Source organism: Thunnus maccoyii, chromosome 8 (genome assembly GCF_910596095.1).
Source record: "Thunnus maccoyii chromosome 8, fThuMac1.1, whole genome shotgun sequence".
In the NCBI taxonomy this organism is placed as follows: domain Eukaryota; kingdom Metazoa; phylum Chordata; class Actinopteri; order Scombriformes; family Scombridae; genus Thunnus; species Thunnus maccoyii.
This window is the reverse complement of record NC_056540.1, coordinates 22,161,709-22,177,799: the sequence shown is the minus strand read 5'-3', so window position 1 is coordinate 22,177,799 and position 16,091 is coordinate 22,161,709. Positions and strand designations below refer to the sequence as shown.

Below are 16,091 nucleotides of genomic sequence, written 5' to 3'. Positions count from 1 at the left end.
AGCCTAAACATTGAAACGTGCTGTGTACGCAGTTTTAGTATTATTTTTCCTGGAGTGGGATTAGTGATGATAATGCTACATTTGAAAGCAGTGACATTTAAAATATTTTGCCATTAATGGAGGTCACTGAGATACATAGCTTATACCAAAAAACATTTGCAATGCAACCATTACTGTAGTTTAAAAAGTCACTTTTTTTGCTGTGTGTTTTGTTTTTTTGACTTAATTAGAGAAATTATGCCTCAAATCAAAATTGTCATGTTATTATTAAAAGAAGGATGACACTTGTTTCACTGTAAACTGTGATGAGCAACTTTTGAATGCATGTTGACATAAAACGTCAGTGAAAATTGTTTTAAATCAATATGCTTTTTTTTTTCTGTTAAAAAAACACAAAAACAACAAGCCTAACATGTATAGTGCAGGAACAGGAAGACAGCTGGTTGTACTTTTAATCCTTTTATCTCCTACCATGCATTAGTTGGTATAAATTTCAGCTACTTGTTATAAATCAATGAGTGACTAACAACATCAGATAGAAAAGGGTCACTGACACACTTTCTCCTGTAAACCACTATCCCCATCGTCCTTCCCCCCCCTTTTTTTTTCCCCAGCTCTCCACAACTGAACTCACCTTTTCTTTAGCTGCGCTATTTGTTTCCCTCCCCTGCTCCTTGTTTGGGGTGATTACTCTTACCACTGAACGAGGGGCTGTGTTTGCCACAACTGTAGTTTTGCTATACCTGGCCCATAACTTTCAGTAGGAAGAAATAGCTTCTCTCCCTCTGCATCCCATTTATACACCGTATCTTGTTTCTGTGTAGGGAGTTCCATTACTCTGTAGCTTGGAGGCTGGCAGAGCGGATGGGGGAAGGGATGTGGAGGAGATGAAAAGAGGTGATAGAAGGTTGCGGCTGTTGCTGGTGCTGCGCACGCTCTCTCCTAGTCGACAGTGAAGCAAACACAACATGTTGATGCGCAGAGAGCAGAGATTTAATCACCTTTATTATGTTTTAGCCCATTAAAATATGAAGTGCAGAGCGACACTTGGAGAGAATTAGACAAAGGGAGTGACATGTCAGAGAAATCGTGTTCTTACTCACTTGTTTAGTGTAAAAAGCAGTGAATGCATGATTCGGAAAGATATAGCACAATAGATTCAGCTCCAGTCCTGCCTTATGATGCACCCTGTGTGCTTTCTGCAGCTATTTACACACACATGATTGGCGATTATGTGAACCTGACCTTGTTATTGTGGCCTTGATGAATGCGAGTGCCATGTTTAGATGTTAGCCCAGACTCTGATACTACCCAGATGATATTTAACTAACGCACCATAATCCCTCCAAAAGTCTTCCTGTTTATACTGGCCACTGAAAGGTAATTCCTCAAAGTATCCCATGCTGAAAGTGTTTTGATAGATGACTGGCAGCCTTTTGCTTCTTTTGCAGATCATAGAGCCCTATCATGATGTAATTCCGGGTAATTAGCCGAAGATGACAGTAACACAAAAGTCATTATGATATTTAATCTCTTTTGGGGATTTCACCAGGAAAAGTGCGCCTCTATCGTCTATCATAACATGAAATGACGTCTCACTGGAGGCCCTCCAAACAGTCAGGAGAAGGTTGGAGTTGACTGCGCCGGCTTAAGGCCTTTGCTTTAGCTGTTTAGTAATCTTGGCGTCCTCTCCTCCTCCTATTACCCTTGTCTTATTCAGAGCCTCTCCCTTGTGGCAGGGATCATCATGATATACACGCAAGGATATGCTTGTGTGTGTGTGTGTGTGTGTGTGTGTGTTAGAAACAGAAGGAGTGCGTGTAATTTCCTCAAAGCAATGCACCGAGCCGTTTCTCTGTGCTTCGCTTGAACACTTGTGCGACAATGTATTTCCTTCTGTGTGTGTGTGTGTGTGTGTGTGTGTGTGTGAGAAAGAGAGAGAGAGGAATAGATACAGTGTGTGTGTTAGTCACTTCCCCTTCCATCTGCCCACCCTCATTGAAATCCTCAGTGCATTTAGTAACATTTTGAAAACCGTGCCAACCGGCATTTAATTTAGTTCTGGTACGCCAACATCTCCCTGCTGTAACATGGAATACCTGCTCTTCTTTTGTCAATTTCTTCTCCTGTTCTTGTGCTCCTCTGTGTCGTGCCTACTGTAACTCGGAAAGAAGTCGCCTCTGGGAGAAGCAGGTAAAGAAGCCATCAAAACCAATGCGAGTAGAAAGAGTTGCAATCAGTGCTCCAAAAAAACTGTAGAGTTTGTCTTTTGTGCAGATCTCTCCTGCTTTCCCCCCAGTCTCACTTTGTTTCCCTCTCTGTCTGTCCGTGTATGTATGTATGTGTGTGTGTATGTGTGTGTGTGTGTGTGTGTGTGCGTGCGCTTGAAGCGTTCAATTCAGTAGAGGCTAATAGTAATGTTTCTCTCCCAGTAGAAATGGCTGCTGTTTGTTCAATTGTTGTGATAGATTGATGTGGGGTGGGAAAAGATGGGCTTTTATGCACCTGAAGATGGGAACAGAAAAGTCTTTATGAGAAGCCAATAGCTCTCGGTTCAAGAATCCTCTGATGGGAGATGCATTTTCCTGGAAGTTTTTCTCCCCTTTTTTTTTTTGCAAAGTCTTTGACGAAAGCTTTCCCATGTATTCAGGCAGTTAGGCAAGACACAATTACCCCCAAAAGGGCACTTTTCATTTGTTATTCCACAAAAAGCTGCCTGCCTGCTATACATCTATATGTTCCTGTAGGCTTTCAACAAGTGGTCACACTAATGGTCTGCACTGTTTTCAGTTTACGCAGCATACTGCCGCTGCCTCTTCATATATTAAAGCAGGCAAGAGTGTGTTCTTGTTAAGTGCTTATATTAGTGTCAATACAGCTATACTTTGGGAGCTGATTGCAAAAGATCATCAGGTTTAACATGCTGCTTTGTAAACAGGAGCCTTTGGTACCTTTGTTTCAGCTGTTATCAGAGCTGCAACAGTTAGTTGATTAATCTGTTAGTTCCAAACTATTCAATTAAATAGCAACAATTTTGATAATCGATTAATTGTTTTGAGTCATTTTTTAAAGAAACACATGTCCAAATTCTCTTATTTCAGCTTCCTCTAGTTTCTTTAGTCTTCTAGGTCAATAAACTGAATATCTGTGAGTTGTGGGCTGTTGTGAAGACGTCACCTTGGGCTGTGGGAAACAGTGATCACCATTTTTCACCATTATAATCAAGAAAATAATTGTTAGTTGCAGCCCTAACTGTTATTATAACAAATATATATATACTTTTCATTTTAGAAAGAGAAAAAAAGATTTCACTTGTACGCAAGGAAATCCACATATAAAACATACACTTTTACCTACATATACTCAACTATAGATGAATTCAAAGTGAACAAACCGTTGTGCAGGAGAGGCAGGAAGCTGACCTTTCCACAAAAACCCAAGGCAAGATAAACAGATTTACAATAAGCAAGAATAATAATAAATAGCAACGATTATGTAGATACAGTTTACAGAAAATGTTTTATTTCGTTATGCATTAAAAGGTGGCACGAGGTTGTTACATATTCTCTTGTTAAAGAGGTTTCACGGTAGGTATTGTACGTAATGTGTTGCACTCAAAAGAATTATATATTGTGAAAGTGCACTCTTTATTCAAAACCCCAGGAGTTGTCATTTCTATAGATCTGTTTGTGGATTGTTCCAGTTTGTCTTTTATGATTTTACTCATCTCCCAATTCATTTATAGCCTCTTTTGTATAGTCTTTTCTTTGATCCTTTCTGCTGTCTTTTTTTTCCAATCGTATTTACAGTAATAGATGTAGCCCAAGATGAGCCCGCATTAGAGACTGTATTTTCTTCTTTTTCTTCTCCCTCTGATAGACTGAGGGTTAAAGGCCACTGTTTGACCAGAAATGAGGTTACAGCAATTGGGCTTGCAAATGATTGGCAGGGTTAGATTGTGGATGATCTACTTTTTTTTTTTTCCCTAGTCAGTCCCCGTTCTTTCTTTCTTTTTTTTCCTTCTTGTACTGCGGATGCTTGTGTGAAGCACAACCTGTGGGCATAATAATGAGTGCGTGGATAAGTAGTGATGATGTTTTTCAACGCGCTGCCAGAACGCGTTAGCTTTAACGATCACCTACTTTATATGAATGTATGTTAAAGTGAAAGAAGCAGAGAATACAGAAGCCTTCATCCCCTTTTATTAAACATCCTGATCTGTCTTCCTTTCGCTCTTTCTCTTCCTTCCCTCCCTCTTTCTCCCTCTCTCCTCCTGTGCACCATCTGCATGTTGCTCTGTATCCAATCTGAAGAAGAAGTGCTTTCTGTTCTCTACTGTGATGGTGGGAGTCTGTGTGTGTGTGTGTGTATGAGCCTGCGTGTATGCAAGTATGTTTGTGTATGTGTTCTTAGCCATCACAGTCACTCTCAGCTCATTACCTGACATGATGGATGGAGCGAGTGCCATTAAACAACGCCCAGTCCGGGACGCCTGGCACCCTACAGCTGGCACTGAGTAATAGGCACGGTGGTGGTGGCGGCACGCTTGGAAATACCAGGGAGTTCTGTGTGGGTGTGCCTGCATGGCTATGCTTCCTGGTTCTGTCCAGCCCCACCTGCCACCTGGCTGCCCAGCGGATGCCATGGGCATTTCTGGGCAGGCATGGTTGGATAGCTTGGGAGGCAGTGTTTGTATGACTCTGTCGCAGAATTGGCAACAGAGAAAACCCAAAGTGTGACTGTTTTCTGACCACAAAGGCTGCAGCGAAACGATCAGTGTCACTAATCACCAGGTGCACAGCAGCTACTTCAAACTTTTATATTTGACTTTTTGTTTCAGCATCTTCCAGTTTATATTTAAACCGTTTTATTCAAATGTACGTTATCCTCACAAAGAAGCAGACCAGAACGACGGTGCGACACGAATAAATCTTGCAGTGGTTGTTCGTTGCCTTCTCGTGTTCTTTATGTGCCTGTATATGTAGCCTTATTATTCTCCCGCCCACGCTTGTTTTTTTTTTCCCCAACTGTTTGTGTGTGCCTGCATGTGTGCATTTACTTTGTCTTTTGTGCATTTGTTGCATCTGATGTGAGAATCAGTTGAGGGGCTCTTGAGTGGAAGCCTGGATCAGGAGCTGAATGGAGTTACTATGACTCCAGACACAAGCACCTCCACTCCAGCAGCTTCTTCTGTTTTTTCCCGTCCTCCCCTGCTGCTCCGCTCTCAGTCAGCCTGGATTTGCTTCATGTTGTTTCTCCTCTCTACTCCGTCTCTTTTCTCTGCCTCCGTTAGTTTCTCTATACAGTCTTTCATTTAGTTGAGCTCCTGCGTGCCAGTATGGATCAATGTAACAACACTTTCTTGTTCTTTCTCAGTCTCACTCGCTGCTTTTTGATTCTTTGTTGTTTCTCCCTTCTGAACAGACAACCGCCGTGCAGTCCTGGAAAGGTCTCGTTCACGCCACAACGCAAATCACCAAGCTCGATGATCGCCCGCGCCTATCATAAGACGCTAGATAAGTGCCAAAGAGGCCTGCGAGGAGGAGACCTGGAAGACATCTGAAAGACGGGACAGACCAGACGTCACTGTGGCGCGCACACACACACACACACACACACAGACGCAAAACACTCTCACGCATACACACACACAGCACCAAGTACGGAACAAATAGGCCTAAAGAAGCCACACAGAACTAAAGGATCTACAGTACATCACTCACAGACATTTAATTTTCATGCTGTTCGTCTGACGCCTTATATATTTATTCATTACTTTCTCATCACTCAAAATGTCTGTGTCCTCTCTAGATGGTTTGATTCATAGGAAAAGGAACATTTTTTTTTTTTTTTAGGCTGCTGCTGTTGGAAATGAAAGATTTTCACTGCTTGAAAATCCATTTTGATTTCTGCAAGCCTTCTAATCTAATCCTTTTTTTTTTTTTTTTTTAAACCAAAACACCATAGTTCATACTGTTTTGACATGAAACATGCAGTATATTAAAAATAGACATTCAGCCCAGAAGGACGGCACCATAATGTATGCTTATCACTCAGAAGAACATACTGCCGCACAGAGTACATGCAACAAAGGGCCAGTGGCCAGCTGTTCTTCACAGGAAAAAACCTGGATTCAACACCCATGTTGGCAGTTCTACAACCTGCTTTTCTTTCTTTTTTTTTTTTCTTTTTTTATTGCTGAACTCTTAACTCTGTCAACCCCTCCTTCACCTCACATGCAGGCAATTACTAATAGTCAATGTACCCAGAGTCCACATGAATCATTTCGTTTCATTACATATCCCACAAAGCCAAAAAAGCTGGCCCCCGTCTACGCCGATATGTCAGAGCATGTGACTCATGGATCTTGAGAGTGTAATCTCCATTTTGACAAGATGCATTTTATTTTTAGTTCTGTAATATCTAACCGATGCCTGCGGGTGCTGATCTCTGTCCCAAGGTCACTTTTGCTGTTAACGTGAGAGACTGACACATTTCTAAATGCATATAACTGCCTGGAGGAGTTAACATGACCGTTTGACCTTTCCCGAGGTCACACAGGTTTTCAGAGTTTGATTATACAAAGTCTATTTCTCTCTTTCTTTTTTTTTGGTTAAATATATGAAGGCTCTAAAAAAGAATTACATCTGTTTGGTCACAAATTGTTAAATGTTTTACTCCACTCAGATTTACCACAACTTATTTTCAGTGGATGTTTTTTTTTTTTTTTCCAAAGAAATAAGCTCTGTGGGAAAACTAAAATACACACTTTTAGTTAAAAAATGATTATCTCCTCAAAGAAACATATCCACATTAAAAAAACAACGTGTAATTAATAGAAACAGCTAATGTTCTACCGCTTAAAATTCACAGTTGAGATATTAACAAGTATCATTTATATCATTGAACTAAATGCAAAGCGAAGGCTTAATATGAACCACAGGCCGTATTCTGTGCATAAATTGAAAACCCTGTGAGTAAAAAGCATTCAAACTCTAACGAGAAAATCCATGGTTTTAACACTTAAGTATTTTAGAGTTACGCAATGTAACACCCTATTAAAGCCCCTGTTTCCTGTTGGGATATGTGATGTCATAGCAAAATACTTCACAGCTGTTTTCAATAAATTCTCCCTCCTAATGAAGCTCTCAGCATCCAAACACACACCTGACGGGTTCAAACTAGTCTTTGCTGTAAGCTTCGTGTCTCTGACAGGAGCCGCTGTAGAAAACAGTTTCTTCATGTGTACTACTTATTCATGTATTCATGCCTAGGGCAGCCCTGTCCTCTTACTGCCCTAAACTGTAAGCAGATGCTACTAAAAACAAGGACTGACTCCACATGGAGAGTGGGCATGACCAGAATAATCGACTGAGGGGCAGAAAAGACAAGATGAAGCTTGTCTTAGCAAGCAAGTCTCCAAACACCCTCCAATTCCCCAGCACTAATGGCATAAGTGACCCTTTTACCATAACACAAGTTACTTTAGTAATACTATAACTGTGCTCTAGGCTTTGTATGTCTGTGTTTGTGTTTGTTGGAGTGTGTGTGAGCGCCATGCCAACTCAGTAATCGGAACAGGAACCCAGGCAAAATAGGATTCAGCGTGCTTGATTCCTGGGCTGAATAGATGGAGATTTTTCATTTAAACAATCTGCCAGTGCTGCTTGTGATGTGTCTGTTTCATGATGCCTCCTCTCCCAGCCCGCATGCTTCTAAAAATGCAATTTTACACATCATCTCGGCTCAAGGTGCATCCACAATGCTCAGAGAAGTCTGCATATTTAAAGAGACAATAATTCTCCCCTGAATATAAGGTTCAAGCAGTCACACAGAGAAAGCATAGAAAATGAGGTTTCCGGATAAGGGATTCTGCATAGAGGGCGGCACGGTGGTGCAGTGTTTAACGCTGTCGCCTCACAGCAAGAGGCTTCTGGGTTCAAACCCACCGGCCAGCTAGAGCCCTTCTGTGTGGAGTTTGCATTGCATGTTCTCCCCCTTGCCTGCGAGGGTTCTCTGCGGGTACTCCGGCTTCCTCCCGCAGACTAAAAACATGCAGGTTAGGTTAATTGGTGAATCTAAATTGCCCGTAGGTGTGAGTGTGAATGGTCGCCTGTCTCTACGCTGTGATCGACTGGCGACCTGTCCAGGGTGTACTCCGCCTCTCGTCCAATGTCAGCTGAGATTGGCTCCAGCTCCCCCGCGACCCTCTAGAGGATAAGCAGTAAAGATAAATGGATGGATGGACTCTGCATAGATAGGAGTTTGTAGTGATGTGTAGTACACTGCAGAGAGAGAGAGAGAGAGAGAGAGAGAGACGTGCCGCAAAAGGCAGCGATTTCCTTTTTCTAATCGCAAATCGCCCTTTGTCATCACATCTGTATCGTCAGAGGCATTGAATAACATCGTTTTTCTGGACATCGATGCTCCGTTACACAATGCCAACGTGACATTTGGTGTTATTTTCACCTTGTGATTGGATACTCATCATGCCAAAATAACCAGTGGTATGTGGTGACAGTTACAGTATCTATTTCTTTCTGAATAATTTGACTGAAAACCTTTTTTTTTTATTTAATCAACTGATATTTCTTTTTCAACATGTGCCAACTTTTTTTAAAACATAGTTCTCACCATGATGACAGAATAACCCTGTGTTATCTTTTTTATTTTATTTTATTTGCTTTGTTTTGTTTTTTTGTATATTAAAGGGAGTACAGGTCTCTTATGAGAAAGATTGTACAGACATAAAAACTTTTGTTTTTTAGCCATTGTTTAATAAACATTGTTGATCCAATTAAAAACATCAGTCTATGTAGGAGATTTTGATGTGATTACAAATGATAGTCATGTGGTATTTCTTATCTAAAAATGCTTAAACATCTTTTGTAAGATGTAATTTATTATTTGGATTTTAAAAACACTTTTTGTAATGATTCCATCTATCATGTGTTCGCCATTGCAGAAGTTCCTGCTACAGTGATCGCTGAGCACCTTTTTTTTTTTTTTTTTTCCTGAATGACACCTCACACAGCTTTAAAACCGGTTGCCATTCAATAGACAATGCACGGACACCATGGAATGCAGTTTCTGAAATCATAAGTGTTTAAATTATTTTTCTTTTCATTAAAAAGAAAGCTACAGTGCAGCTAACTTTCAGCTATTAGAGAAACTTCTACAATGACATCATTCTTCATCATCCCTGTAAGTGATTGTTGTAGTTCTCTCCCAACTCATCTTTTAGGATAATCCCAAGTATGTGTTTTTATAGAAAAATAGAAGGAGAGGTTCATCATTTTAGTGTGAAAACAGGCCCTTTATGTGTTCGGGCCAATCATCCCATCGTCTTTTAGCTTGTAACTAACAAACCTGAATGATATGACTTGTGCTCATGGTAATTGTGAGAGAGAGGAGGCAGGGGTATGAAAGACCTTATCGAAAACTGCAAAGGTGCCATTTTGGTGATGTTTTGGTGGCAAGCGCTTTAATTAAAAGAAAAGTTTGCAATGTGACTTACACTCACTGACTTTGCACTTTACCTCACAAGATATTCTGCTCAGGCAGATGAAAAAATTGTTTGAGATGTTTGAATATGACATTGCCACTAACAGAGTGAACTATTTGCAAAGTATTTCTTTTGGTAAATAGTTCCCAGCTGCCACATAACCAAGTCTTTCCTACTTTGCTAGTGCTTACTATTGATTTGTGGTAGACCAATTGCGGCTGAGTAAACAAACAAACACTCACAACGGTTTGACGAATCCAGTCCAACCTTAATGTGTATGCTGCCATATCCCTGCCTACCTTCCTTGTTGTCATTGAGTATGTTTTATTGTCTTAAAAACATTTATATTTGTAACATTTTAAGTTTATTTGTATCCTTAAGAACATGAAAAAAAAAACAAAATGGTTATGCACACTGTCCTTCCATAGAATATGTAATGGAATATGATACTAAATAATAACCACTTTGTTATATAAACTGATTTCTGAAAGATATGTTGTCTTGTATTTTTTTTCATTATGTTGACTAATTCACGTGTCAAGCCATATTTATTGTGCTTCTCTATTTTTTTCAGGTTTCACCTTTTGTTTTGCCAAGACTCTCAGATATAAAAATACATCCTCAGTTTACTTTGTGGCAGGGCAGAAGATACCTGCCCCACGCTGACTTATGGACAGGGATTACAGAGAGCTCTAGGTGTTGGCACATGATGAATGGGACAGCTCCTACCTATAAAAGCAACATATTTGGACCTTGGTGTCCCCACTGCTTTATCTTGCGCAGTGTCAAAGGCAAAGTGATAATGCTGTCATGTCCAATGGCAGCTTAGGGAAATTACTAGAGTCAGAAAACACATATCCAGAAAAATTGCCCTTTTTAATCATTTTTCAGACCTTAAAATCTCTCCTGTGCCTAAAAATTTTCCCCGCCCAAGTTGAATGATAAGGAAAGGCGGCGTAAAAATTCAATAATTTGTTTATTATTTGATACTGGAGGATTTAATACGATAACCAGGGAAACATTTTCTGTGTGTTTCATCTCCTGTAGGTTGTCAAAAAACAAGCATTGTGTGCCTGATTCTATTACAGGCAATCTGGGTTTGGAATTAATAATAAAATGTGAGAGCATATTTTATTTTAGTGTAGCAAACGTGGGGGAAATTGAACTCTGTATACACTTGTTTGCGCTTGACTACAGCGTGTGTGAGATGTATTGACTCTCCTGTTTCCTCACCCATGTGTTCCTCCCTGTCTGGATGTCTGAGTCCCAGGAGTGAGTGTCAAATGGCAGGGCAGAGCTGTTCCTGTCCTACCTCCTTAGCGTTACACCCACCACCACCACCACCACCACCACCACCACCACAAAACTTGCTCAAATCCAATGGCGTGTTCTCTCTGCATGTGCCATGTCCCACTTCCCTGCTGCAGCATGACATCATAAAATAAGGGCTGACATGGGGAAGTAACCCTGTGGCCACAAGAGCCTTCCACACACACACACACACACACACACACACACACAGAAACACGCTAAGCTCCGTTCTTGGGACTGATCTTCTCTGAGTCTCTCCTCCTCCCAGTGTGCAGCCAGACAGATGGAGATTCATCTCTCAACAAGCTGTGATCTGTGTTTAGAGATGTGTGCTGCAGAACACAACTCTAATTAGGTTTATTGTTGATCTTGGGAGGTTAATTTGTTCTTGGCTGCAAGTAAACATGCTGAAAGAGGCCAACCTAGTTCCTTACAATGCACCAGCATTGCAGCTCTAAAGAAGGGTGGCTTTTTTATCTTCTCGACTTTCCAGGTGATTCAGAAAGATTATACAGCCATGCTATATGTGTCTGGTCTGGTGTAATTGCGCTTTGTAACGAGGTTGGGAGATCTGTCTTGGTTGGGATGGTAGAACGAGGGATGAGATATGGGAAGTGTGTTTGTCTAATGAGCTTAGAGGTACAGTTGTGTGTATGTGGCAGGAATTATTTATTTTATCCTGTTTTTTTATTTTTTTTTATTTTTACAACCTTCAGGTAAGTAGTCTCGTCAGAGCCTGAGAGATGAGCCGGGCCCACACAAGTTCTCTTTTCTCTCCCTCTTTCCTTCACGCTACACACAGTCGTGTTTCTAATGCGGCTGGTGACAGATCAGTTGTCAGCAGGAGTACAACATAATTATGTTTCATTTCACATTTCCACCTACTTGAGAGTACGCAAACATTATGGAGATGAGACAAAGCAGACAGTAACGATTCCCCCCTTACCTGAGCTAATTCTGTCTGAGGAGAAATCTTATTCAAGCAGCACTTTGCACTTAAACATGAGAGTTTGATAAATGCGCGTATGTGTGTGTTCAGGGTGAATGGGTGTCTCGATAATTATGTTTGTGAAAGAATTTTCCTTGTCTAATGTTCTGCAGCTGTGTGTGCGCCATAAACAGCTCAGCGTCATCTGTATTAAAGTATGTCAAATAATGTGACCATCCGCCGCAACGCTGCACTAGTCGCTGCGTTTTCAAGATAAGACGCCTGCATTTAGTCAAACACTGTTTGGTATTTTCATTAGACACAGCAGACAGCAGACATTTTCTTTATGACATTTATACATGAGAGCTGAATATAGAACTGCAAACTTAGCTATGCTGTTTTTTTGTTTTTTTTTCCAGTGGCCAAATGTGGTACTGCAGAAAAAAAAATCTCATGTGTTCCCAAAAGCATTTCCTCCCATAGAGCAGTGGTTCCCAACTCCACACTGCTACCAGGCTGCAAGGAGACAATATGACTCTATAAAAAAAGCTAAATAAAAATTATACAACTTAACTGACTCAATCTTTCATCCTCATCTCCTATCACACCCCCAACAACAGAGGTCAGTATATGATATCTATCTGTCTCTGAAATCACTCATTCACTACTCCCTATATAACAGCTGTAGAGTCGCACGACTGTAATTTTTTTTTACATCTATAAAATGTGACAAGATGCATTGTGGGCATAAGCGGAAAGACCGCGGGGGCAGACGGGGCAGCTGCCCCGGGGCCCACGCTCAGTAGGGGCCCCTCGAGAACGCTCCACCACCCCTGACCGTGGGATCGTTAGCAGACAGCACTACTTTTTTTTTGTTACATTGTGGGAGTTTTTGGGGCCACAGTATTGTATATATCATAGATTTCACACTCAAATAAATGGTGCACAGTTTATATAATGCACTATACAGTAAATAGGGAAAGATTTTGGATACAGCCTGGCTCAGTCTGTCATTCACTCTCTGCATTCAGCAGTACATGAAAGTGTTGCTGAGAGGTTCATTTGTATTTTTCTAATTTAGTAAGTAATTACAGTGAAATACAGTACAAATGAAGTCAAGTTTAGGTTTTTGGTTTTCAGATTGCTTGTTTTGTTTGGCCAACATTCATAAACAAAAAGACGCTTGTCTGTTTTGTTTGATGAATGATTAAAATAATGAATCACAAAGAGTTCCACATTGGTTTTCTGTTGATTGACTCGATTGTTTCGGCCCAGAAATAAACTCAAATCAATGTCTCTGCTGTATTTTCTTTTTGCCTTGTTCAACATTCAGTGTTAGTCATGTGAGAGTCTTGAGCCATCTGACTTACATATTTCAGACATCCTCCCCAGACATTCAAACCAATCATCTGCCCTCTTTTTTTTTTTTTTCTTCCTTCTTCAACCCTGGAGTCACTTGTCATTGTGTTTGTCCAGTGTGCCCCGCCGCAGTGTTACTACTTACAAATCAATACACTTTTTTTCAGTACATGAAATTTTAAAATGAACCAGACAGCAGCTGTGTCTTCTATGTCACTTTACTTCAAGTGCTGGATAGGAACACTATGTCCAATAATGCTGTTTGACACTGAGTGACGGTGGTATTAATCTAACCTGGAAAATGTATTACTGATAGTTTCCAGACGAGAGTTTTGGTTTTGTTATTGGTCAAATGAATATACTACATGCTTACTCTTGATCACCGTCGATACTATTCAACATGGCATTTCCACGATCACAGTTCATTGCTCCTTTTTATATCTACTTTTCTCCATCCTGCCTCACCCCACCCACATCCAGGAGACATGGCTCCCAGCAGGGAGAGGGTCAGCTCAGAGGAGACTTCAACCTGTCAGAAAAAATTCACATCTAGCCCCTCATGCCTCCCTTCACCATCCAACCTCTCTGTCTCCCACATCTCCCTTGCTCTCTCCCTGGCACCCATCACTCCTCTTTTCCTCTGCTCCCCTCCTCCTCTTTGCCATTTGATTCAGATCACTGAGTTAGCCTCCGTCTCCTTTGTCTGAGGCTCCATTTTGCCTGGCAGATGGACAGGAGGAGAGGAGATGGACTCACATCGAGAGGAGTGTGTGTATGAGAGAGAGAGAGATGGAAGGAGTGAAAGAAAGGGAGGATAAGAGAGGCTGAAACTTTTCTGGGAGGTAAAATGTCAAACAGCAATGAAGTGAGGAGACTTTTATCTGTCCAACCTGCGTGAGGTCTTGCCTTTCAGGCTACTGAGTGACAAGGCTGTAGTTAAAAGAGAGCTGAGATGCGAAAGTGAGGGCGACAGAATGAGTTTACCTCTCATTCAGTTAGCTTGTCATAGAGAATCAGCCTTATCTGTATATGCCCTATTTTACTTTATCCAATGTACGATATCAAAGTACATTCTTTTGTTGTCTTTTTGAACAACTTCAAAAGTCAAAACTTATTCATCCAGAAAAAGTTCAAGGTCAATAAACTTTTCCTTCAAAAACAGTCAACATTAGCGAGATTAGTAATCAAGTATGCTGCCTTTTTGTTTCTGGTTGCATGATCTTTTGAAGTCTCACAATATGGCCAAAAAGTGGTTACAAATGGCTGACTCACTGTATACTCACTGACATGCCCTACATTGCTCTACTACTAAGCTCATGCTCTTAGCCCGTGGCAATGCCTCTACACACTACACAGATGCAGGACTAAGAATAGAGGAGGGATTGATGGATGTAGAAAGGGAGGAATGGAGCTTGGTAATTGAGTAAGTGCCCTTCTGGATGTGGGAGCTTGAATAAAAAAGTTGTTTTCTTTTTTTTTTTTTTTTTTTTTATAAAAAGCCTTTCTTAGGATCATTTCACTCAAAAGTACATAAAAGCTCTTTCAAAGTTTCTCTGTGTTCTTTGCCCTCAACTGAAATAGTCCCTGCGGAAAATGCAGAAACACACAAACACTCACACACTCTCTCCTGAAAGATGAGGATAAAAGGGTTGACCCCACAAATACAAACTTGCATGCATGCGCACAAATACACACACACACACACACACACACAAACACTCATAAAAAATAGAGGGTATTCCATTCAGGCCTCCTAACAGTTTATTTTTCAGCTCGGCGTTTTAACCAGTGATTATTAATAATGCTCTAGTTGAAACATAACAACTCATTTTGCACTGAAAGGTTTAAAGAGTGCGAGCGAGCAAACAAAGTAGACTTCATCTTTGTCGCGCCCGGCAGCAAATAATGACCCGCGAGGTAGTGGGAATGGCCATCAGAGATAAAGGCAAGAGGGAAACGCATGATTTCACTCAGGAGAGACTTTTGTCACTCAGCTGTGGAGGAGTGTGAAGGGACAGAATGGATGAACAGGAGCCGCCGTAACCTGGAGACAAACCTACAGGATGATGCAAAACACTAAAGTGTTATATGTCAGTAGTGAGCTAGCTAAATAAACTGAGGTCAGCCAGTTCATTCCTTCACTGTGGGGTAGCAAGTAATGATTATTTTCATTATTAATTCATCTATATTTATTTTGTTGTTGTTGTTTTTCCTAATTAATCATTTAATGGTACCCCATGGAGTTTTTGACCACTAATAGACAATGTAAAGGTACGTCAAGCCGTGTTGCATGTTGGGACGGGGGCACCATCTTGCACCTGCTACGGTGCTACGGTGGTTGCCTGCTTACCTTTTGTTTTGTTTGGCAAAAAAGTTGGTTAAATGCTTAAATAATTTAAAAGTTACAAATCCGCAGAAGCTCATAAACAGTTCTGCAGTGGCCGGGTGCAGCTGAGTGATCTGCTAATTCACAAGTCGGCAAACTGCGAGAGCACAAAGATAAGGTGCCACTCCTCTTTTTGGCTCAATTATTAAACCAAACAAAATAAAACACTTACTAGACAGTCAAAGGTCAGACGGCAATGAAGTGACTGTTCAGCGTGAAGAACAATAATAATCTGAACTTTAGCGAAGTTTATTGCAAAGTGACAGTAACATCACACTGAACAAAGGAGGAAAGTTAGTTATCTTTGGTATTTCAGTGGTCACATATACTTACATTGAGCTCTTGTTGTAGCTCTTGATTGTATCGACAGAAGCAGTCTGTGCTACAGTAGATGAAAACACCTCCAACCTTGACAGCAGACCCTCTGCTGTTCATATCCACTCTGTCGGTCTTTGAAAGAAATGTATAGATGAACAGAAGTCTGAACATTCACAGAAATCATAAATATTCATATTTTATTATTGTACTTGTTATCTGAGCAGACCTGGCTGTGATTCCTCTCTTCATTTTTTCAGTATTAATGTGAAATGTAAACCCTATAT

The 16,091-nt window shown here is 40.8% G+C and overlaps 1 protein-coding gene and 1 long non-coding RNA gene across 2 annotated transcripts in view; one reads left to right on the top strand and one right to left on the bottom strand.

Annotated features, from left to right (window-relative positions):
- diaph2 (diaphanous-related formin 2) overlaps positions 1 to 9,999 on the top strand; it is a 382,189-nt gene extending 372,190 nt beyond the window's left edge. The window contains exon 30 of the mRNA XM_042418197.1: positions 5,425 to 9,999. Within this exon, the coding sequence (XP_042274131.1) occupies positions 5,425 to 5,489 (65 nt within the window). The 3' untranslated portion in view covers positions 5,490 to 9,999. The remainder of the gene's footprint in view (positions 1 to 5,424) is intronic.
- LOC121901421 overlaps positions 1 to 16,091 on the bottom strand; it is a 158,998-nt gene that overhangs the window by 11,405 nt on the left and 131,502 nt on the right. The window contains exon 2 of the long non-coding RNA XR_006097286.1: positions 15,823 to 15,939. This is a non-coding gene — a long non-coding RNA (uncharacterized LOC121901421). The remainder of the gene's footprint in view (positions 1 to 15,822; positions 15,940 to 16,091) is intronic.